General features: G+C 37.5%; 1 protein-coding gene and 1 pseudogene across 7 annotated transcripts; both read left to right on the forward strand.

The window, feature by feature from the left end:
• The first annotated feature begins 5037 nt into the window (after positions 1-5037).
• Positions 5038-6257, forward strand: LOC148881099 (putative pentatricopeptide repeat-containing protein At1g68930; annotated as a pseudogene).
• Positions 6258-7543: 1286 nt separating this feature from the next.
• LOC148881100 (DHHC-type zinc finger family protein) lies at positions 7544-20290 on the forward strand. 7 transcript variants are annotated; one of them, XM_088963371.1, is made up of 8 exons: positions 7544-8120; positions 8948-9191; positions 9776-9867; positions 17510-17606; positions 17737-17822; positions 17945-18010; positions 18104-18226; positions 19480-19820. In XM_088963371.1, the coding sequence occupies exons 1-7, from the start codon at positions 7932-7934 to the stop codon at positions 18218-18220; spliced, it is 891 nt and encodes a 296-aa protein (XP_088819497.1). In that variant the 5' UTR covers positions 7544-7931; the 3' UTR covers positions 18221-18226; positions 19480-19820. The 7 variants fall into 7 exon arrangements, with proteins under 7 accessions (XP_088819497.1, XP_088819491.1, XP_088819495.1 ...); XM_088963365.1 differs by lacking the exon at positions 19480-19820 and adding an exon at positions 19822-20290 and having other exon boundaries at positions 7548-8120; positions 17510-17636; XM_088963366.1 differs by lacking the exon at positions 19480-19820 and adding an exon at positions 19829-20290 and having other exon boundaries at positions 7574-8120; positions 17510-17636.
• Positions 20291-25294: the final 5004 nt, after the last annotated feature.

The following is a 25294-nucleotide window of genomic DNA, read 5'->3' on the forward strand; positions in this document are numbered from 1 at the left end:
CACTCTCTGTTCTCTTTGCTTTCAACACTCTCATCGCTAACTTAAGCATCAGAGTGCCCATCTTGGGTTCATCACCCTAGGTACTCTGATCCTTTGCCTTCTTGCATTTCGGTGGACCGACCTCATTAGCCCGTCTGTCTGAGTTGTCCTCTAGTAGGGAGATTGAAAAATTCCTGCAACATCACTTTCGGTTGGATTTCTTCATCAGGAACCATGGTGTTCTCTGCATTTTTGTCCAGTTATAGTTGAGTTTGTCGGGTTGGACCTAATTGATTCAACAATCGGTTAGTTAAATTTTGGTACCAAAATTACAAACCCTATAGGATCTAGGTTAGTACCAGGTCCATGGTTTTCCTTGTCAGTTCGGGACCGATTCTACCAGGTCTCGACCCAGAATTGACCCATTGACAGCCCTAGACCCATACCTACATAGTGGAAGCCCATGAATTTATTATTGGATCGTTCCATATCCCGCTAAGCATCCATCACATTTAGCTAATCCGAAAGCATAGGATCCGAGTTTGATTACCTTGAACTATTCATTGATTCTGTCTAGGGATGTTCATGGTCTGATTTAGAGAATATCTCAAACCAAACCAGTAAATTACAGTTTGGGAAATTCTCCCAAACCAAACCAAACCATTTTGACATAGAAACCAAACCAAACCAATTTGTTTTCTTTATGGTTTGGTGCAGTTTCTAATATGGTTTGGGGACTTTTAACCCTTCTATGAAGAGAAATATTTGGTGCAGAGTGTCACTGGTTTGGGCTGTTAATAATGGAATATATTAACAAGTATGAAATTATAAGCATTTGAACAAAGAACAATGCAATATATTTTACATATCAATCTATTAATAAAATTGCAATAAAAGATAAATCAATTTGTTGTTGACAAGTTAAATATGTACAATGTATAACAAAACCAAAAAGCTTAGGCTCAGTTTGAAAAGAGTAGAAATACAAATTTGTAGAGTGCAAAACCATGTATTTTGTACGTGTTTGCACTGTACGTATTTGTATTTGTACTCCTTCCAAACTGAGCCTTAAGAACAATGTAAAATAATCAATTGAATAAATACAGTAAAAATACCGAAACATGAATACAAATATTCTCATGTAAAACATATAATTTAACATTCTACTACTAAAAACATGCATACATAAACATATAATTAAAAATAAATAAATCTTAATTTTTTTTGTCCAAAATTCTAAAAATGGTTGATATTTTACCCATCTCCTGAGTTCAAATTCGTGTCCTTGTTTGATTGTTCCTGTACTTCCAGTTTCTTAGTGTTTAGTGTTCACATTTGAACATAGGTTAGAGTCCAAAGATAGAGATAATGGGGTTAGGGCTTTTCTTTTTCAAAGAATAGAAGGAATGAGATGGGAACATGAGAAAGAGATTCTAGCAGCAGTCAGTGGCAAGTCGGTGACAATTGTGGGAATGGGGCGGATATGGTTTGGTTGAATAGAGGAAGAGGGATTCAGGTTTCTTGGGTTAGGGCTTTTGTAAGGGTTGGAACATTGGAGAGAGAGAGAGAGAGAGAGAGGAACGACGATGATGGTGGAGTGGATAGTGGTGAGTCAATGAAAATGGTGGGGCGACAATGTTTTGGGGTTTTGTTTTCTTAGATGATGAGAGAGAGAGAGGGTAAATGGATGCAGAGTGACTGACAGTCGACGACGATATAACGACATGTGAGTTATAGATTTTTTAAAATTCCTAAAATAGTCTTTTTTATGATATTAGTATCAAGCTATAAAAGACAAAGAAAACCCACATCACACTAAGAGGGTTGTTTGTGAGATTGCCCGAGACTTCAAGACAAATTTAAGGTTCCAAAGTAGAACCATGGCAGCTTATTTGGTTGGTTTGTTTTAGGAACCTATGTGTTGTTCACGCTAAGAGGATTACTATCATGCCCAAAGATATTCAACCGACTCGAAGAGATAGAGGAGAGAGAGCTTGGTTTTTCTCATTGGTCTCTGTTGCTTCCTTTGCAATATGGTTTTGCATATTTCTATCTTGAATTTAGATTTATCTATTAACATCAAATGAAGAATATATTGATTTGTAATTCCAGTTTTGTTAGTTATTATTCTCCTTCGTTGCCAAACCTACGTATCGTGCTTAATTGGGATTTTTCTTTTCCCTTTCTCTATTGATCTGTAATTCCAGAATCTATTAGCTTTTGTAATTGAGTCCAATTTTTCCTCTCTAAGTGTTTATTCATTTGAAATTTGCATTTCCCCTATACTTCTATATCATGTTGACGTTGAGTACTTAAATCAAGATCTTGCTCATTAGTAAATGCAGTCTAATCAATCTAGACAGTTGAAATGGCAACAGCTGAAGTAATAGTGCATTGCCACCTGAGAAAGACAAAAGAAAGATAGTTGGGACCATTCACTAGCCTCAAGGTCAGCAATAGCTGCAAAATAGAGATAGATAGAGGCCAAGACTGTTGGGTTTGGTAATGGCAGAGGCCTTGGTCGTCCTCTATATTTGACTTCATCTACATTTGCGTGGAGCCTTTGCATATGATTGATGATTCCCATAAAAATCAACATGTTCAATGATTCTATTTCCTATGTAGTGCAAACCTGAATTTGAAGTTTTGACCTTCAATGACATGGGAAAAGGAAGTATCTTATATATATATATATAGGAAAAGGGGTGGTCTGTCTCCTCTTTCGCCAAATGGCAGTATTTCCTTTTTAATATAAAAGATTCTTCATTGAAAATTTTTAAATTACAAAAAGGAATCTTATATATCTTATATGTCACTCGGTTTTTGGGTTGATGGTTTGACCATTTGGTTCGAACGGATGGCCCATTTTGACAACAAAAGGTACAAGCAAAAAATTATAGAACTATTCTGGTCACTAGTTTTTGGGTCGACGGTTCAACTGTCCAGTTTGAACGGATGAACGGGTCAACGGGTCGATGGTTCGACCGCCCGGGTCAGTGGGTCATTAACTGATTCAACGGTTTTTGGCCAGGGACCAAAATTGGGATAAAACAGAATCAGTTGTCTGGATGGTTCCCAATTAAAAATAAAATAAAAAGAAGTCAAAAACCATTGAACGGATCAAAGGGTTGATGGTTTGACCATCCGGGTCAATGGGTTGTTGACCGATTCATCGGTTTTTGGCCAAGGACCGGGATTGGGGTAAAATGGAACCGGGCTGAAGTGTCCGTCCATCTAGGTCAATGACGGTTCGAAAACCATGGTTTTTAATGCTTTTGGATTTTCACTATTCAAAGGTTTCTTCTACTGCAGGCTTTATTCGAGCATGTGTGGTATGTTCATTTTTTTTTCATTTTCTATTTTTTCTTTTTTGTGTTTGGTCTTCTTCTTCAAGATCCTCCAAAACGGTCTTAAGTTTTACCACCATTTTATTTCTTCCCTTTTGTTTTTTCTTTGGGTTTTCTTGTGCAATGTTTTCTTTCTTTTTTTTTTTCTTACAAGATGATATACTTTGCCTCTTTCTTTGATTGCATATATGTTTAACTCCGTCTCAAAGCAAAACTTTGGACTCGATTTTCTGATTTTTTTTCCTTGATTTTTCCAATTTGATGGATTTACCACCAATTTTTTTCTCTGTTTAAGGTTATTTTGGATTTACCTTTCAAGGTTTTGGAATCCCTTGCAATGTCCACCCTTCCCATGACTATGACTACAAAGTTATTTCATTAATTATGGGCATCTAGAAAAATCAACTCGGAAACAGAATTGTTCCGACCACCATTTTCTAGGTTGATAGTTCGACCATCCGATTCAAACGAATGGCCCGTTTTGACAACAAAAAATAAAAAAATAAAAAATGGCCAAAAACTGTTGAACATGTCGACGGGTCAATGGTTTGATCGCCTGGATCAACGGGTCATTGATTGTTTCAACGATTTTTGGCCAAGTACTGGGTTTGGAGTAAAATGGAATCGATTGCTTGGATGGTTCCTAGGCCGAATGGTCCTACCATCTTAGTCAACTGTGAGTTATCGATGTGAAACAAAGGACAACTATGAAGTAGAACTTAGAACTATCACTGTACAATCCTGTTCTTTTATATGAGATGCTTCGTTGAAGTAATATTTAAAAAACAAGCACATGATGATCTCTTTTAAGTCTTTATATGAGTTTTAAGACGTGAGTACATATAATTGCAAGTTTCTTATTAAGAAATCATCATCTTTTTTAATGTAGCAACTAGCAATGTTACAATTCCATTCCAGTCCCTACGGATCAAGGGTCCCTCCGTTAGTCCATTTAGATTTTCCTTTAGGACATATTACATCTTGTTAAATGGCCTTGAGTTCAAGGTGGTACAATAGACATGAAGTGCAGGTTTGTGCAATTTAAATTGATTTGAATACTTACTGTGATGAGCCCCATGATTTGTACAACTTCAGTAGGAACAACAATGTTGTTTAGCAGAAGGGGAGGCCTAGAGCTAGCATGCTCAAGTAGGGGAGGGCGTATACGTTGGAGATTTATCGTTTATTGCTTTCTAATTAGTTCGGTTTTATTTTGAAATTTTGAAAAATAGTGGAGGGTAAATTTGATGTTTTGCTTTTTTATGTCAATATTTAACCGTGATGACAATTGTTAAAAAACTTGGGGGTACTTTAAGACAATATGAAATTATAAGGGTAGAGTTGGTCAATTTCCTAAACCTTAGAGATACTTCAAGAAATTTGCACAAGTCGTTAATTTTGTATATTTTTTTTGGGTGGAAAGTTAGCTCTTTATTTACTCTTTACTCTTTTTATTTTTATAATATAAATAATTTTAGGGAAAATTCCCGATAGGTACCCTGTACTTTAGGTCGAGTGCCAATTTAATACTCGAACTTTAAAATGCAACAATCTAGTACCCAAACTTTTAAAACGCGACAATCTGGTACTTGCCATTAATCAATCATTAAATGACACATGAAAAGACAAAAATACCCTTGAAATATAATCTAATTTTCTTTATCAACCTATCTGCTAAAATCAAAACCAAAGGCGCTTACAATTGCAAGCAATGCGATTGCAAACAAGAAGTCTATTCAGCTTTGCTTGATCGATTGTCGTCGTTGTTATACCAAAAGCAACAACCCGAGCTTCTTTCTCTTCTGCTTTATTGGAGCTGGATGGAGGTTATCACGTGGGTGTGTTCTCCTACAACCAAATGATCGATAACTTGATCAAATGTGGCCGTCTTGATTTAGCCGTTGAGATATTTGAAGCAATGCCCATCTGTGACATTGTCTCCTAGAACTTGGTAATAGTCGGTCACGCTCGCCATGGGTTTCCAGAGATGGCCCTTGATCTCTTCAAAGAAATGGTTTCTCAAGGCCTTAGAGAAAGCCCGTCCACATGTTCTTCAGTTTTTAGCATTTTGCAGTGATGCTAGGTTCTACTAAGAAGGCCTTCAAGTTCATTGCAGAGTGGTTTTGCTTGGGTTTAACGCAAACTTGTTTGTTGGGTCCGCACTGATTGATATGTACCTACAAGCTTCTTATCTTAACCCTGCTATGTGGTTGTTCAATGAATTGCTTGGTAGAAGTTTAGCAACGTGGAATTTGGTTCTTCGTGGGTTCTGTCAATTAGGTTGATCATATGAGTTGCTAGGGTTCTACTTGAATATGAAATCAAATGTTGGGGTTGATCCAAATGGTGTTACTTTCTGCTATTTGATATATGCCTGTGCTCGACATAGAATGGGTAGAGAAGGCCTCAAGATGCTTGAGACCATGATCCAGGAGGGCCTGAAGCTAGATGTTGTAACATTCTTGTCTGTATTAATGGGTTGTGGTCACTCAGGTTTGGTGGGAGAAGGGCAATTAATATTTGAATCAATGGAAACCATCCATGTTGTTTACCCAGATAGGAGGCTTGTTGGAGGAAGCAGAATTGTTGCTAAAATGCTCACCAGTTAAGGGTGATTCGGTAATGTAGAGCTCCCTATTGCGTAGTTGTATAATACACCGAAATGAGAAAGTAGGAAGAAGAGATGCAATAGCTTTGCTGGAGCTCGACCCAGACAATCCTGTAGTGTTGTTGCAAGCATCAAGCTTCTATTCTAAAATTGGTGATATAGAGATGCCCATGAAAATTAGAAAATACAAAGAAACAAGTGAAATGAGAAAGGGGACAAGTTACAACTTTATTGAGTCAATCAATCATGGTTACTCTTGGCATCATGTGCAACCACTTACTCCTAGTGGGTTCACGTTATTTTGTTGCAGGTATACTTATTAATTTGTACAGTCAATCACAACCCAGAAATCATACTAATGACGTACGGTATCGTCAAGGGAGACCCAAGGGAGCCATGCCCCCCCCTATGGTTAAGAAAATCTTCATAGTAATACAATTTTTTATGTAAAACTTCCCCTCCCCCCACTATCCGCCTCAATGGTTGCCCCCCTCCCCCTATGAGTCCATCTATATTTCATTTAGATTTTGGCCCCCCTTATAAAAATTTCCTGACTCCGCCCCTGGGTATTGTCATATAATTTGTGTTTTAGCTCATTCAACCTAAAGCAAAATCCAGATGACAATGGCCACCACACCAAAGGTCACCTTTTGTTCTTCAAGCCTTCATCATCTATGCAGAAAGGCACCATCTGCTCTCGCATCAAGATCTCTATCGACCAATTCCTTGACGTGCTTCCAGTTCAAAACCTTAATGTCTATCTCTAATGGCCATTGTTTCTTCATTCCGTGCCGGCAATTTAAAGTTCGAGCAGAGGATAGCGAGCAACAAGCAAACTCTTCGGTTTTTGTCTGGACTTTTGAGAGCTTGAGATCTATTTTATTTTTGTGAGAAAGAAGATAATGAACAATGTATTTTATTTTAAGGGTAATTTTGACATTTTAAAAATATTAAATCGCACATGAGGTCATGTGATATACATAACTGACAGTCCATTAGCGGGTAGGTACTAAATTGTTGCATTTCGAAAGTTCGAGTACTAGATAGTCGCATTTTAAAGTTTGGGTACTAAATTGGCACTCGGCCTAAAGTACAAGGTACCTATCTGGAATTTTCCCATAATTTCATTATATATTTATAATTTAAATTCTAAAATACTTGATATATATGTATATAATATATAATATTATATTAATATAATTTACTGTTTGGTTCAATTTGATTTTACGGTTTGAACCCTACAATGAACACCCTTGATTCTGTCTATCAGTGTTTTCAAAACTGGACCGGATGGTCAGACAGGAAAAAATAGGAATTGGTCACCTACCCGTTTCACACCAAAACCACTTTTTGGCCAAAACCATTGATTTGGTCAATGAACCACTGGCCGAGTGGTCAAACCATCAAACCATTGACCTGGACAATGATTTTTGTTTTTATTTTTATTTTTTATTTTTTTGTCAGAGCAGGCCACCCATTCAGACCGGATAGTCGGACCATTCGACCCGGGAACCGGACCCAGAACGGTTCCCTGTCCGGTCCGGTTTTAAAAACCTTGCTGAGTTGCTGTCTATAGTTTGGTCCACACAAGTCAAGAAGTGAATTCCGTTAGTGAATAGTGATCCGACCGAGTTCAGGTGAGTTATCGAGTAAACGCCTTTCTTTTTCTTTTACCCTTCTTTTTTTAAGCGAGAATCAAATAAACGTTTCCATGAGTTTCCATGGTCGAGGTAATGAGGCAAATCGTTATGCCCTAATTTTTTTCAAATTCAGCTCCAAGCAGTAAGAAGCAACCGCTTTCTCTATTTCTTGTTCCATCCGGTCGAACAAAGTTTGACATTATTTGTTCAATTATCATAATCCTAAGAAGAGATCGTGGTCTGTGGGTTCTGTTAAACCTGGCTTCGGATATCTGGAAACGGTTATTTCCGCCACGAAGCCGAAGGCCTGTTGGGGTTGCCCCTTACATCAGGTTCAATCGAGGAAGTAATTCTGGAATGGCTTTGAATCCGTTCAAGTACTGCTCTGGCCTTAGAGTTCTCGGTTATTTCATGATCCTCCTTGTCGCAGCGATAATCGCTGTGTCGTATTATGCAATCGTTGTCCTCATTTGGGGGCCTCAGTTGCTTCATGGTGGCCTTCGATCGGCTCTCTCTATTTCCATAGTCACCACATTTCATCTTCTGGTAATTTTATGTTACACTTTCCTTCTTTGTTTTTCTTCTATAAATCATCTCCCTCCTTCAGTCTTTTAGTTCATGTACGTTTGAGCTCAATTAAAAAAAAGAAAAAAAAAATTAAACTCATTTCACTGCAACCGAACTTAGATCATACGGTACCAAATAGAACTGATGTCTTTCATGCGAGTAAATTGCATTTGTACCGGGCTTAACAAGTGTTGGCTACTCCGTGTTACCAATTTAGGCATAAAATTCCTCCTGGAGTATGTACCTAATTGAATGATATCTATCATAAACTTTTACTCAGTTTTTCCATTATAATTTTTCTTGTCGTGGAAATTTGGAGAATGATTATTTTCTCCACTGTTTCATCTAGACCAAGTCGTGCAATCAGAAGGCATGTCTTATCATATCATAGGGCCAGTGCATTGCCAGACTCATTCTGAGTAAATCCTGTATTCATCTTTATTTATAGACAATTGTACCAATCTTTGTATGCCTGCAAAGATCTTTTCTTTGTTAGGTGTGTCTAGTTGCGTTGGTTCCTTGAGTGGTTGACTTCTAGAATATTTGGATGCGCAAACCCGGGAAAGAGATCCTATGAATCCTTTATTTTGAATTGCCATCTCAAGCCCAGGCAAAGGAAAAAGGTTGTGTTAGGTTAGCTGCTAGTATATCCTTCGAGTAAACCATTTAAATATGATGCTGACCCATTCTTTCAAGCTCATACTTGGGGATCAAGAATTTTCCTTTATCTCCTCTTGGGTTTGGTTAATTTCTCTATGTTAGATCTCTTCTCATATTCTGCATTTCTTTTACCTTTGTCATTGCAGCTTATACTATTAACTTGGAGCTACCTTATGGTAGTCTTTCAGGATCCTGGTTCTGTTCCAGAAAATTGGAGACCTGTGATGCAGGAAGAGAACATGGAAACTAGTTCTATGGCATTATCAGGATATCTTGGTCCAGAATCTAGAAACTCCACAGCATCTCCATCGGAGGGGGGAAGGCAAGCTGTTGGATACTGTAGTCGCTGCCAGAATAGCAAGCCTCCACGTTGCCATCATTGTTCTGTTTGTAAGCTTATCTTGCTTTGTCTTTTTCTGTTTAGCTAATAGTCAAGTATTTTTCTTTGATTTCTATATTTTGTCAGTTAGTAATCATAACTTTAAAATGATAAATCCATGTTTGGAGGAATGTGTTTTACCTATCTTATTTCTCCGAAATATTAACTGGAGTGGCTACTGAGATATGTTTGCCAACTTAAAGTATGGCTTTTTGAAGATAGAGATCACAAAAGTACCAAACTATGAAATGATCATGATATACAAAATAAAAGTAATTTTTAGTTCATTTTATCAATAATATATAATATTTTGATCATTTAAGGTTTATCAATAATATATATGTTTTGCCTTCACTATATCTTTGATCATTAATAAAATTCTATTCATTTATAAAAAAAAAAGTTTAATTTATTTATGCTATTCAATATCTGATTGCAATCCAATATAATCCAATGGATAAGAATCGATTTGAATCCGGATTTTAATGAATCAATTTTGAATTTAGGTATATCCATTCGATCCATTCTGTTTGAGTCCTAGATTTTAAGTCTACTTGATGGAGTAACTCTTTTACATGCATTGTGTTTCTTGTAGGCCAGAGATGTGTCCTTAAGATGGATCACCATTGCGTATGGGTTGTCAATTGCGTTGGGGCACAAAACTACAAATTCTTTCTTCTGTTTCTAGTATGTTCACTTTATTCTTTTTTGGCTTATATTTTGTAATTTGGTTATTCAAAAGATAGTGTACAGGGAATCTATTTTTACTTGGAGTTTATATGATTTCTAATGCTAGACTTGTGATATATTGTTTTCCATAAGAATTCATGTGGATTTTGTGACTAAAGATTACTTGCAATGTAACCTCCATATTTCTAACATTGCCAGAAATGGTACTTTCTTTTAAGACGGCTAACAATTCTAATCTTCTTTTCTTCCCCCTCGTTTTAAACACTTTCAAAAGCAGAGGTTCTACTTGTCCCATCCTTTTAGAAATGCATACAGATAATGTTAGGTTCATCCTTTTAGAAATGCATACAGATAATGTTAGGTTCATCCTTTTAGAAATGCTACTAGATCACTTTTCTCTTATACATTCCATCTCCTTATACAAGAATATACCGCCATAAAACCGGATGTAGGTTCGTTCTTGTATAAGGAGATGGAATATATAAGAGAAAAGTGAGCCAGGTCTGGAAATTTGTGAGCCAGGTCAGGTTAATCTTCCAAGCTGGACTAGGAATGATCACCCTACCCCTTACTAATGTGGATCTCTTAAGCCATCACTTTTCTCATTACCAAAGAAAAAATGAGAACGTTTATGTGGAGATGTACAAGCGAAGCATTGTGTATGTTGATGAATAACACATCCGAGATAGTCATGTTGAAACAATTTTTGGCTACAAAATTTGAAATCAAGGATTTGGGATGGATATTGGGTCTGCTAAAGGATATTGGTAGGAGTGAGCAAAAAAAACCGAAAAACCGAACCGACCGAAACCAAATTGAAAAATTGGTTAACCAAACTGGTCAGTTCAGTGTTTTTAAAAAATCGAAGGTACCGATTTGGTTTCGATTAACCAATATAGGAAACTGGCAGTTAACTGAACCGACCGGTATACATATATTTCTTTATATTATATATATTTATATTTATAATTTTTTATTATATATTTATATATATTTTTTATAATATATATTGTAAAAATTAGAAAACCGAAAAACCAATGAACCGATCCAACGGTTAGCTGAATTAGTCAACTGGTTAACCAATTGCCTTCGATTTGGTTTTGGTTACCAGTTTTCCAAAAACCGGTAGTACAGGTTTGGTTACAAAAAAAGGCCCACGGTTCGGTTAACCGAACTATGAGCACCCCTAGATATTGGGAAATCAAAAGTCTTGTCCACTTAGACTCCCATATCTCAATTTGAAGGGAAGTCTTATTGTGATTGCATGCTTATTGGGGCATTCCAGTCTTTTTATACATTAAGTTACAAGTAATAGAATGTGGGCAACTGACCTATTGATCTGACTCCAATATCATTATCTCTTACTTTTTTCCTTTTGTCTCTCAACGTTACTCTTTAGGCCTCGTTCATTTTCCAGGAAGTGAGGGCATGTAAGTTGGTGGGTCCCATGGAAAAGAAATAAACTCATGTTCGTATTTTGATATTAGTGAGCCCCATGGAAAAGAATGATTCCTGAGCAACTCATTTACCTGGGCAAGTAATATCCTCCTAAAACTTGGGTAAATCACTTACCCAATACTGCCCCTTCAATAATGTTACTTTTTGGATAAAATGGTCATTGCACAACTTTACTTGTGGAATCAAAGAACATTGGTAAGTGCACTTATTCGAGTAAATGACTTGTCGAGATGTGATTGAGGCCTTATTCATTCTAATAAAGACAAATTATTGAAGCTTTGATTCTATGGTTCCAAGTTGATACATGGATTACTAGGAGTGATCATTTCAGCCCGGCCTGGAATTTCTGGGCTTGGGCTTGGGTTTTGTGTTCAAGCCCGGCCCAGGCCCGGGCCCTCATCAGGCCCACAAATTTTAGGGCCGGGCTTGGGCTTAATGCTTCAAGTCCAGCCCGACCCACATATTTAAACTTACACATTTTGTGTATAATGTATACATATGTATACAAGTTATTTTACATTATATTATATATTTTATATTATAAATATTATAACATGACATGTATAATTTATATTGTATGTATATTTTATATTATATAATGTATAAAATAAGTTTATATGCATGTTATGTCATTTAATATAAAATATTATAGATATGTAATGCTTTATATATATGAAAGACATTGTCCTAGAATCAGGCCCGGGCCCGTGTAGACCTGGGCCAGGGCTTATATTTCAGGCCCTGAACCCCAGGCCGGCCCGGGCCCGGGGCTAAGCTATAGCCCTTATCATAAGTGCAAAGCCTGGCCCGGCCCATGATCACCCCTATGAATTACCTCTCTCTCTTTCTCTAAACTTCTTTTCTTCAATACTCTCTTCTTGTTGAAAGGCCTTCTTTGTGGAATATTCCTATGCTCTTTATTCTTTTTTCTATAAAAATTATCTGTCCATCAATCCCCTTCCATTTTGGCCTCTTTAGTCAATGCAAACAGAATGAAATAACAAAAATGCAATCATATTCTATATTACATCAAATAGTTTTTTTTGATCGATAACAACAGATTTCATTAAATAGTAGTAAACTTACAAAGAAGAAGAGCTAAGGTATATTACATTAAATAGTTGGACATATAAACATAAAAAGTAAAGCTGTAAAATTACTTTGTAGTTGACTAGTCAAACTTTTTTTTTATTGGAAACGGTAACTTCATTAATACAAATTAAGAATAACTTTCCAGAATTAAGTACAGCTGTCAACTCCTAAAACAGGTGTTGAGCCTCAGTAATCTTTCTTACAAAACTGCCCAAAACATTCTCTCCCTCACAGTCCCTTGTTTAGCCAACGTGTTAGCTAAACCATTAGCTGATCTCCTTGTCCATTTGAAGCATGCACCGATCTCCCTTGTTGTGTTGAGCATTTCCTTTATGGGCTGTCTATAAATCCAGGCTCCCAACTTTCCAGATTGCAGCCACTCAATCAACAATTTAGAGTCTCCCTCTATCTCAATTTGTTGTAACCCCAATTGTTTGGCATATCTTACACCTTGAAGCAAGGCCATCACCTCCCCTCTCAATGAGTCCCCCACTCCTATTGGTCCTGAAAACATAGCCACAATTCTGCCATTTTCATCTCTGAATACTCCTATACCTGAAGGGCCCGGATTACCTCTAGAACTCTTGTCAAAGTTCAATTTCACTTTGTGTTGTGTTGGTGGGGACCACAATTCCTGTATAATAGGTTTTATGGAAGTTGTAGATGCCACCACTTCCCAAATCCTGTAAATATCTTCAGCTAAGAAGTCTTCAAACAGATCCAAAGTTTTCAACCATTGAATAGTCGTAATGATTATCCTTTCTACAACTTCCTTCTTGGATTTCTCCACTCCTTTAAATATTCTATTGTTCCTTTCTTCCCAAACTGACCATAAGATAGCTACTCTTGTGGCTCTCCACATTAATCTTCCACATCTCTTCGGTTGTCTGAAAAGGCTTGGGTCAAAAAGGCTTGCCACATCTGGGGGAGGTGTCCACCTGCAACCAAAGATAGAAGAGAACCAAGCCCAAAAAAGCACACAAATGGACAAGAAATTAATAGGTGTGTGATTGTCTCACTAGAGCCCAAACAAAGGCTACAAACATGGGGTGATAGGCATACATTCGGCCTTTTTCTTTGCAACATATTTAGAGTATTGATTTTTTGGAGAACACCTCACAACAAAAAGCTCGAATTTTTGGGGGTACAAGCTAACACAAAATCTCCTTAGAAGGAAATCTCCTTGTAGGGTTTGATGATTAAATGAGTACATCAAAGGAGGAACAAGTGAACACGCTAGGTGGGGAAGGTTTCCAAATTCTACTGTCCAAACAATTCTGACTCCCTTGGACCTCTCCTCAAACCCAAGTCCCAAGAGTTATTAGTAAAAACTGAAGATATCACTTTTTTTTTGTTTCCTGATAGTGAATAAATAGAAGGGAACCTTTCATCAAGGGGAATGTCTCCAACCCAAACATTTTCCAAGAATAACACTTTATTTCCTGCACAAGCATCAAATTTGACGTAAGGAAGGAATGAAGGTAAAATACCAAGAATAGCTTTCCAGGGAGAGCATCGGGAAGCCCTGGGGTCAACTCCTGCATCCCACCCATTGTTTGCCAATCCATGAATGCTAATAATCACTCTATGCCAAGTTCTGTTCCAATGGTAATCACCATAACCATTTCCCCAATAATGCTATGTTTCTTAGCCTAAGATTTCTTACCCCTAGGCCCTCTTCATCTCTACTTCTAGAGACCACCTCCCACTTCACTAGGTGGTATTTTTTGGTGTCTCCTAGTTCCCAAAGGAAGTTCCTCATAATTTTCTCTAGCTGGTTTGCCACTTTCACTGGTATCCTAAAGGTAGATAGGAAGTACACTGGTAAGTTAGCCAAAGTTGACTTTATTAGGGTTATCCTACCTTCCAAAGAAATGTAGCTTCTCTTCCAATTCACAAATCTCTTTGTAAATCTCTCAATCACTAGATACCAAAAACTATCTATATTAGGATTTCCCTCCAATGGTAGTTCCAAATATTGTAATGGCCAATCCCAAAATTCCATTTAGCCAAATCACCTCTTCACTCCCTAAATTTACTCCTACCACATAACACTTACCCCAATTAATCTTAAGGTTGGAGATCCTCTCAAATTTAAGGACCATCCTTTTTAGGTTCATAAGTTCTTTTGTTTTCCCTTCACAAAACAAAATAATTTCATCTGCAAATTGTAGGTGTGTAACCACCACTTCATCCTTTCCAACACTCAATCCTCTAATCATATTGTTGGCATTTGCCCTTATGATCAACTTACTTGACACATCAGTTACCAAAGTAAAAAGGAAGAGGGATAGAGGATCTCTCCTTGTCTAAGGCCCCTTTTGGTAGGAAAAAATCTCTTGCTATTCCATTTACCAAGATTGAATAATGACATGAAGAAATGCAACCCTTCACCCACTTACACCATCTCTCTCCAAAACCCCTACACAAGGATTTCCAACAGAAACTCCTAATCCACCATGTCATAAGCTTTTTCTAAGTCCAACTTGCAAATCAGTCCCTTTTGCTTTTTCCTTCTTCTAAACTCTATGCATTCATTGGCAATGAGAATTTGATCCACTATTTGTCTCCCAAACACAAAAGCCCCTTGATTTGGAAAAATCATCGAGGGCAGAACATATTTTATTCTTAGGGATAAAACCTTGGAAATGATTTTGTACATGCTTCCTATCAAACTTATCGGTCTAAAATCCTTTGGCTGGATTGCATCCACTTTCTTTGGTATCAAAATGATGAAAGTTGCATTTGCGCCTAAGTTAAATTTGCCCCTTTCATAGCACTCATCAAAAACCTCCATTAAGTAACCCCTAATTATTTCCCAACAATCTTGATAGAAAGCCATTGTAAAACCATCAGGTCCTGGGGCTTTAGATCTCTCCATCGAGAAGATTGCATTTTTCACTTCTTGAACCTCAAATTTCTTTTCCAAGGAATCCAACAACTCTCTATTTCCAACCCTCCAGTCCAGGCCCTGTAAGTTTTCTATTGACCTCCTTGGGCCCTCATAGAGTGTTTTGAAGTGATTCACAAAGGATTGGGCTACGTCCTCATCTCTAGTCAATACTTGCCCATTCCATTCCAATTTCAATACTGAGTTTTTTCCTCTTTCTCCCATTTGCCAACATATGGAAAAAACTGGTATTGCCATCCCCTTCCCTGACCATTGACATCGAGATTTTTATCTCCAAGTAACCTCCTCTTTTCTTAGAATGTCTTCTAGAGATCCTTTTCAACCCCCATCTCTCTTTCCTCTCTTCTGAACTCAAACTTCTCTAAGCTTCCTCAGCATCTAGCTCCTCTATTATTCTAAGAATTTCCTGTTTTCTTTCTTCAATCTTTCCAAAAATCTCTTTATTCCACATCTTAATTCTTGCTTTCAGCAATTGCAATTTCTTATAGAATCTATAACCCTTCCATTTGAAATCCACTTGATCTTCCTCCCACCACTCCTTCACCTTTGGCAAGAATTTAGGGTGTAGAAGCCACATATTCTCAAATCTAAAAGGGCAGGGGCCACCCCCCAATCTCTCTTGGGTCAAACTTATTGAGCAGTGGTCTGAAACAGGTCCTGGCAGAGCTATAACTACCAATCCCCGCCAAGCCACTTCCCAATCAACTGTGAATAGGAATCTGTCTAACTTACAGCAAGTGGGAGCCTCTTGAAAATTTGACCAAGTATAATTTGCCCTCTGAATAGGTAAGTCCCGCAACTCAAAGGTCTCTATGAAGAGGTTAAACTTCCTCATACTCATTGTAACCCGGTGATTTTGGTTGTTCGATTCACTCAAAAATATTATAACATTAAAATCTCCTCCCAAACACCAGGGACCCTCCCATAGACCTTTCACTGCTGCTAACTCCTCCCAAAGTCCCTCCCTTTCCTTATAAGAGGTGGGCCCATACACATTAGTTAAAACCCATTCCCAGTCATCCATTCTCCTCTTCAACTTAATGGACACTGAATACTTCCCAATTAATTCCTAAGTAAATTCCATCTCTGCATTTTTCCGCAGTTATAATTCCCCCTGAAGCTCCCCAAGATTGTGCTATGCCCAGCTTATGTCTCTTGCTGGCCGCATACTTCTTACCCAATTCCTATCTAACTCAGACAAATTAGATTCTTGAATCAGCACAATATCTGGTTTTTCTCTTTTCAACAGATCCCTAATCACTCCTCTTTTTCTTGAGCTTCCTAACCCTCTTACATTCCAGCTTATCAATTTCATGGAGACTGCGACAGAATACCCCTTAAACAAACAAACCACTCACTGTTGCTTCTCCTTTTTTCCAACATTCCCTTTGTTGCTTAATTGATGACTCCAATGCTTTGAGTATTGACCAACTAATTAGTGATACAGTTGCTTAATTGATGACTCCATCGTGAATATTGACCAACTAATTAGTAATACAGTTGCTTAATTGATGACTCCAATGCTTTGATAATACTGCTGTCTAGCCCATACTTTATATCTATAAAACTAATTGATTTGGATATATTTAAATGTGGAATCTAATCTTCTTTTCTTCTAATATTCCATCTATTCTTTCTGAAACACTTTGTTGCATATCCCTGCTTTTTATTCCTTTTCTATCTAAAATATCTCTTGCTACTGCTCATCAACTCTCTTCCCTTTCACAAGAGATCAGCTCAACGCAAGTATTATTTCAGCAGACATTCTACCATGCTACAAAAGCCATGCATTTGCATGGATAAATATGTTAATGTTTCTCCTCCATCTGGCATGCCTTGCTATTTTCTCCATGCGTCATAGGAGTTATTTTCCCATACTAACAGAGCATGTTCAGAAACTCATTTAGATATTGGACTATCCTATAAGTCAGTAAAATGATAGAGGCAGCCCTTGTGTGTGTGTGCTCTATTTTCTTTGCTAGGAGAGTATGTAGTGTTTATTATTAGTACCTTCCTTCAAAAGTTCAAAACATTGATCAAAGTTGAGCTGAACTTTTGTGGTTCCAAGATGTCACACAGGAACAGGCTATAACTTTGAATGCTTATCTAGCCCTTTCAACTATGCATCAAAAAGATCATATTTTAATTGCAATTGGGTTCTTTCGATTTTGTTGTTAGCTGTATACATTTCTGGAGACCACTTTGGATACTCTTGTATTGCTGCCACATTTCATTAAATTCTTCGGAGATGCCAAGAGTCGTTCCACCTCGCCAGGCAATCTTGCTCTTACCTTTTTAGCTTTTGGTAATTCTGTCTTGCCCAAATGGGTTGTAGTCATATCTGTAGCATCTGCAATCATATATGTTCCTCATGTCTGACATTCTGATTATTCATCTTTATGCAGTTATTAACCTGGCTTTTGCACTAAGCCTTATTTGTTTCTTGATCATGCATGCATCTCTCTTGTCAAGCAACACCACTACAATAGAGGTAATATATGTACAAGTTTCTTCTCTTATAAAATTATGGTAGCTCTTGCCATTGGTCCCTCTTTAAGAACTTGTATTGTAGTATTTCCTTTAAACATTGGCATTTTCTTAACCATATCTTAGGTTAATGAGAAGAAGAAGGCAGTCAGGTGGAAGTATGACTTGGGATGGAAGAAGAATTTTGAGCAGGTGAATGCAACAGTGCAGCTTTCACCATTGTCTTATATCTTGTGCTTTTATTTCCAGTGTCACTATCTTTTTTTTTTTTTTCCTTTATTGAAGGTTTTTGGTACCAAAAAAGTATTTTGGTTCTTCCCATTGTTCTCGAAGGAGGATTTAGAGAAGATAACTGCACTTCATGGTCTAGATTTCCCTACACGTTCTGATGTGGAGGCTTGATGCGTGGTGAGTTGAAATCTGCCATACTTGCCCTTTGTATAATAATGTGTTTGAGCTTATTGTGTTGTATTTGAATGGTAGCATCCCTGTAAAGATGTATATTCAACTGTTTTAACCAAAAACAAATATAATTTTGTCAGGATTGTTGTTCTGTGATATTGATGGTTATTGAAACTCCTCGCATGCTTTTAGTTATTAGTCCAATCTGTGAAGCCTCTCATTTTTTCAGGGGCCAAATTTCATAATTCCCATGTCAAAATTGCATCACAATTTAAAAGAACCAAGTGATGAATGGAAATTATTTCCAAACACCCTTGTTTTTGATAAGTTCAGCATGCCATGGTATAGAAGATAATTAATAAGAATTATAGGATGTACCTGAATCACCACCCTAGATAAACTGTGGTAGGGAACTTTACTCATGCTGCCTTTTTTCTCCTTTGTTTTAGTTTCTTGTGCATGTTCATCTATATAGGTGGAGTGGGGGCATATCATGTATTAAGAAGTGGACCAGTGAGTACATGACATCCCTTCTGATAGGTGAATCCACAATGCTTTTACAGAGAGACCACCTTTGATGATAAATTCATTTCCAGCTAATTAATTTCCTTCATAGGCACATCTATGTTAAGCTTTGCCCATCTCCTAAGGGAGGACTAATCATCTAGGATCCAGCTCAATTGGGGTAGTAAGGACTGTCAAGTCATTCTGTTTCTCTTAGTTAGGGTGGATTCAAGCCAAGCCAAGCCAAATATCTGGCTATTCAAGCTCAACTCAGAGGCTCATATGTCTGAGCTTGGCTCAGCTTGAGCTCAACAGTGAGCCAAGCTCCATAAAAATAAAAATAAAAAATGTTATACATAACATAAGTTTGATAAGGCTTACAAGCTTTACGGGCTGATCTTCATTAGACTCAAGCTCGACTCAAAGCTTGGTTTAGAGCGAGTTTGAATGGCTCATGAAAAGCTTGGTTCATGTCCATCCCTACTCCCAATAGTTCTTCCATGATCTGTACAGGTCAGGCCTGTCTGGACTTTGCTGGGACCACTGAAGGCATGTCCCCATTCTTGAACCTGGGCTAGGTGATAGGTTATGGCTGACAAAGAGGCTCATCTGTGTTCCTATGTTCCCAGACCTGTGGTTTTTTCAATCCCAAATACTTATGATTTATCAAGTCTTTGTTTTCTCTTCAACTTTGCTTCGAATCCTTATATCCTAATCATTTATTCTTTTCCAATGCATATGATTATGATCAAAAGGAAGTACTGAGATCTTGCTTGAACAAGTTGAAACCTGACAAATAGGGGTGACACCACAAATCTTAAATATGTAGAGATGTAATCAGATCTTATGCACCATCTTGTTTTGTTTTTTTGTCTTTCTTCCTTTCACCTTTACTGTAAGAGAAAGGGAAGAAAGTCATTAAAGAAGCTTCTCCTTCCCCCTTGTCCGGTGCAACATCGATGTTTTTCTTTGTAAACCTCTTTGAAGGAGTTGTCCAGTTTATTCTCTTGTTTGTTGTTAGCTTTTATGTCTCTTTGTTCATTTATTTCTCTTTAGTAAATTTGAATACATTCGTAAGCCTGTTTTATTGGAAAAAGTTGTCAGCTGTCTTGCCAAAGAGGTGCTTCAGCAAATTTTGCTGGGAAAGGTAATCCAGCAGGTGAGCTAGGGGCATTACCAAAACGACATGGGTTGAAATAGTGGGAAATGATTTAAGGGCCCATGGCTCAATAATGGATATGACACTAAACAGAGCAGAGTGGTTGAACAAGGTTCGTGTAACCAACCTCATACAGTTGGACCAAAGTTTAGTTGAGTTGAGTTGAGAAAGGTAATCCGGCAGATTCAAGCTTGTGTAGGGTGTTCTCCAACATGAATCATTTTTTTTTTTTTTGTGAATTCAAGAAATATGACTTGTAAATGGTTTGAAAAACATGATCTGAAAACAACCACATGAAGCATTTTCTTTGCTATGTAGTGTTTCTTTTTTTGGAAGTGAATTTTTAGAATTGAAACCAGAAATATGTTTTTTCAATTTCTAGTTTTAAAAACATTAATTTCGTTAAAGGTTTGATATTTTGTTCTGTGAAGTACAAAATCTTAAGGTTGGGATTCAGATCGGATGGATGTCGGCTCACCTTATTTTCATTTTTCTATTACTTTACCCAAGTCGATATAGATGTGGGTTGGTACGATACAAAGAAGCTTTAAATCAGCATTTGTAAGACAGTTTCTAGGAGAATAAAAAAAAAGAACTATTTATAGGAAATTTTAGTGTATGTGCAACACACCAATTAGCTTACATCAGCCATAGGGAAATGAAAACATTTTGTTCTTGAAAGAAATGTTTTTTGGTTGGTTTTTGGAACAAGGTTTTTCCAAATCAAACTTAAAATAATTTATTTCTGTTTTGAGAAAACACACATCCAAGAATGTTTTCCCCCATGTGACATTATCTGGAAACAAGAAAATTAAAAACTTTAAAAACATTCATGTCGGAGAACACTCCCTTATTTTGTAAGAAAATAAATAGTTCTTTCCGGAGTTGAGAAACAAACTAGTTTCATTTTTTTAGGTGTTCTCTTATCATTTGACATATGAGTAATGTTAATCATACCTCGAACAATCTGTAGTAGAACCTAGGTCAGTGACGTAGGATCCTATGGTGGCAATTTTGCATGGATATGGGTCTGAAGAAAACCATTATCATGACCTGAGAAAGCCAGCGGAGCCAAGTGATCCACCCAATTGATTTACGTTGATGAATGCAACAGTTACGCCCAGTTTGGAAAGAGTATAAATACAAATATGTACTGTGCAAAGCCCTATATGTTGTATTTCTAAACTTGTATTTGCATTGTATATATTTTTAGTTATACTCTTTCCAAACTAAGCCTTAGCATCACTATCCGCTATCCAGAGAGCCAAGGAGATCTTGAAATGGATATAAATTCAAAAGGAAATGTATAATTTAAACCCCAATAGAGAAACACAAAAGGATCAACCGAGGGGTATTTCGGTTGGTATTTTAGCTTGTTCGCAACCACAACTTTGGGGTAGGGGGGTTATTGTGTGCATCACCAAACACTAAATAAAAAATAGAGATGTAAAGGCGGTGAAGATGAGACGATGAAAGTTTTGCAGAGTTACAACTTAGAATTTGGCAGGTGGGAAGTTTTCACTTCTTTGGAATCTTATCTATTCTCTCTCCTTCCCTTTAAAATAACCAATGCAGTTCTCGTTGACATTTGATGACCCTTGAGGATGAAGTCATCTGGCATGAATCTGTAAGACGCCCTTCCAAGTTCCCTTTGAGATCGGCTTACTGTTTGTACAGTTTTTGCAGCCTTTCATCGGGAATATCTTTGTACTTGTATGACTTTTTAATGGGGAGATATTTTTAATAGGAATGGCAATGGGGCGGGATCATATTTCCTGTCCCCGGCCCCGATTATGAAATTAACCCGTCCCCATTTCTGATCCCTGTCGGGGATAAAATTTGTCTTCCACTCCCGGTCCCTGACAGGGATGGGTTTCCCATGGGGATCTGAATCCCTATTTGAAAAATAAATTTACTTAAAATAAATAGAATTTTTAAATATGCTTTGATAGATATAATATAAATAATATAATAATATATATACATAATTGGGTCAAGGTCGGGGCGGGGATCTCAATCCCCAACCCCGGTCAGGGATTCCTATTAATCCCCATCCCCATCCCCGCCCCACCAAAACAATCCCCATCCTTTATCCCATAGGGTCGGGGAAGTCGGGTCCTCATCGAGGATGGGGAAAATTGCCATCTCTAATTCTCAATGTAAGGCTGCAAGGGAAATAGTATGAGCATGGTCTTGTGAGCACTAAAGCCGATTTCATTTGGAGTTCAGCTTTGGCCAGTGCAAGCCCGTTCGAACAGCCTCTTTCAAGGCTGTTCCCAATGGGTGTTGCATTGACCAAACCTAATCTCTCTACTTGGTCAAATGAATCAAACGTCGAGAACTAGGCAGACATGCTGCTGATTACATTGGGGAAATGGTGGAATGAACCAAGGCTTAGTTTGGAAGGAGTACAAATGCAAATATATAGAGTATAAGACCTTATGTTTTGCATGTATTTACACTGTACATATTTGTATTTGTACTATTTCCAAGCTGAGCCCAAGGTTTTCAGAATCCTCGTTAAAGATACAAATATCATCTTTATGATAAGTTATATTCCTATATGCTGACTGCGAAGATGATCGAAGATGATGGCATGCACCCACCCGTTTCTTAGCCTTTCTCCTACCCCTTCTCGTCCCGTTTTGTGATGCACTATTTGGCCTTAAAATCAGTAATTTCCAGGCGTGTAGCCTGATCCCATACAAATAGGAATAGCATCTTCTCTTTAGCTTTTGGGATATTTGATATGCAATTGAAAATAAAGAAGTCTAGCCATACAAATTCAAGGTCATATGAGCATATTCATTTTGGAGCGGAAAGTAATGTTGTATTTGGTATCATTGCCATTTCTACTTTTCGTTTTTAGGCCCTGTTTGCTTTTTGGTAAGTTATTTACCTAGGTAAATGCAATTACTTAAGTAAGTTTTTCATGAGAAATACTTACCTAGTTAAGTGCATTACCCATGTTCTTTCATTTTTCATGTAAATAATGCAATGATAATTTTAGCCATAAAAATCCATTGTTAAAAAGGGCATTTTTGTTCCATTCAAGTGTTGGCAACTTTCCCCCTAGGTGGGAAAGTTATTTACCCACCTAGGAGATGGGTACCACTTAGGGCTGTTCATAAGAATGCCCAACCCGACCAAACCGACCCAATCTGAGTCGGCCGAGTTTTCATCAGTACTGATCAATTTCGGGTTGGGCAAATATATAAATCGATATATCGGGTCGGTTTCGGTTTTCTTGTTTGAAAACTGAAATCAACCCGACCCGAATTGAATTAGTCTTCTACTAGTTCGGTAGTTCCTTGTTTGAGTAGTTTCCTACTTAACTATAACTAGTCTTCTACTAAAACTAGGAGGCCCATTAGGCAATTACAATTAGAATAGGCAATCTATCCTAGTTTCTAACTTTCTATAATCTTTTACACCAAATAGGTAGCCCATTAGGCAATTACAATTCGAATTCAATTAGGTGTCCTTTTGTACAGGAGCAAAACCGAAACCGGCCCAACGCGACTCAAACCGACCAGGTCAATTTGGCCTATCAGTGGGTCGGTTTTGGTTTCCACCTCAGGTAACCCGATCAGGTCGGGTCGGTTGGGAAAACCCCAATAAACCAACCCAACCCGACCCGTGAACACCCCTAGTACCACTTACCCGAGTAAGTGGTACCTAGGAAAATAAATTTTCCCTAGTCCCCACATAAAAATGAAAAAAGAACATGAGATTCTTGGTCAATGGGAACCAAAATCCCATTGACTAACTTTCCCCCCTCTCAAAATCTGAAAAAAGAACGCCCCCTTAAGTTGGTCAATACAAATTTTTAATAAGTTATCTTATCACACCAGATTAGATAACCACTTCTACTAAAAACATATAGGCATTAGATTGGGTGTTGGCATTTATAGTAGAAAAACTAAGTGGCTGTTTGCATCATTGTTGTTTCCTAAAGCAATGGTGCCACATCAGTGCCACATAAGAAAAAACGGTATTCCAAGAAACGAGCATTTGTTTGGAAACGCTTTTCCATAAAAAACAGTGCTCCAAGCCACGCCTTGGAAATCGGGAAGCCATGGCTTGGAGCAACACCAAATTTGGCGTTTCCTGGAGTTGCAACTCGTTGCCATCAACAGGGCAGTGATGTGGCACAGGATAATAGGTACCAGTGCTGAAAACATTTCCTAGAGCAATGGTACCAAACAAAAAAAAAGTTGCTATTGCTCCAAGAAACGTCCTACTTGGCAGCAACGTTTCCAAACAAAAATATAGGCACCATTTTCTGAGAAAACGATGCTTCCAACCACACATCAGCAACACCATTTTCAAAACGGTGCTGCATTTGCAGCATCGATGCCAAACATATGCTAAATTTGATGTTTCCTCGAGAAACAACAATGATACCAAATATTGTATTGATAACTAGGGGTGCAACTTGGGCGGGCTCAACTCAAAACCGAACTGGCCCAGCCTGAAATTTTACACAGACTGGGCTTAGATTTTTGGTTCTCGAACTGCGACCGGGCCTAGCCCTTAGGTAGTCGAAACCCAGCCCAAGTCTGGCCCAACTATATATATATATATATATATATATATATATATATATATATATATATAGTTGCATAAATATATATATATATATGTATAATTTTAGAGTGGGTACATTGACCAACCCAAGCCCGGCCTAGGCCTAAACCAACCCGAATTCATCAAATTATAGTGTGGTCTGGGCTCAAGTTAGAAAAATCGGGTTTGACCTCGGGCTCGGACTTTAAGCTCAAATTTTAGGGTCGAACTCGGATTGACCATAATCCAAATCCGACCCAACCCACCCGACTTGCACCCCTATTGATAACTCAAACCATTTATGATATAAAAATATATATTTTCATATTAACCAACCTAGAACCTACAAATAGAAATAGCAATGGTACTGCCACCCAAAAAAATGAGCGCTTCTAAGTTCCATAGCCGCCCACAGAGAAGGAACCTGAGAAATCTAGCTGCTATGAGTCTATGACAATGCTTCTGAAACCTCAAGAAGCTGCCACTCGGCCCAACTCATTAACGTATGGGAAAATTTACAAAACATCAGGATTTTGTAGTGATGGAAAAGCCTTTGACTTTGATTGGGCTGCCACTGGCACATCATCATATGATACACGGCCTTTGTTATAAATTGATATTTATTATGATGATTGGAGATATAAAAAAGTATAAATTAAGTTAAATAAAAGATAATTAAAATTAATTAAATAAGGCTAATACATTAAATAAAATTAAGTGGAATGAACTTAATTAAGTCCGGTCAATTTATAAATATTTAAATTAAGATAAAAATTTTAAAATGCACATCATGTTCAAATTTATAAATTTTAAGTATTAAGATAATTGTTCTATTATTAATA

This window comes from Nelumbo lutea, chromosome 1 (genome assembly GCF_056320005.1).
Source record: "Nelumbo lutea isolate HS-2025 chromosome 1, American lotus-T2T, whole genome shotgun sequence".
Classification (NCBI taxonomy): Eukaryota; Viridiplantae; Streptophyta; class Magnoliopsida; order Proteales; family Nelumbonaceae; genus Nelumbo; species Nelumbo lutea.

Bases quoted from the DNA above. Each gene is read 5' to 3' on its own strand.
- LOC148881100 (XM_088963365.1), top strand. From the start codon at position 7,932: ATGGCTTTGAATCCGTTCAAGTACTGCTCTGGCCTTAGAGTTCTCGGT. The intron at 9,868-17,509 runs GTATGTTCACTT...TTTTGTTGTTAG, and splicing joins AATTCTTTCTTCTGTTTCTA to CTGTATACATTTCTGGAGAC. The intron at 17,637-17,736 runs GTAATTCTGTCT...ATCTTTATGCAG, and splicing joins TCTTACCTTTTTAGCTTTTG to TTATTAACCTGGCTTTTGCA.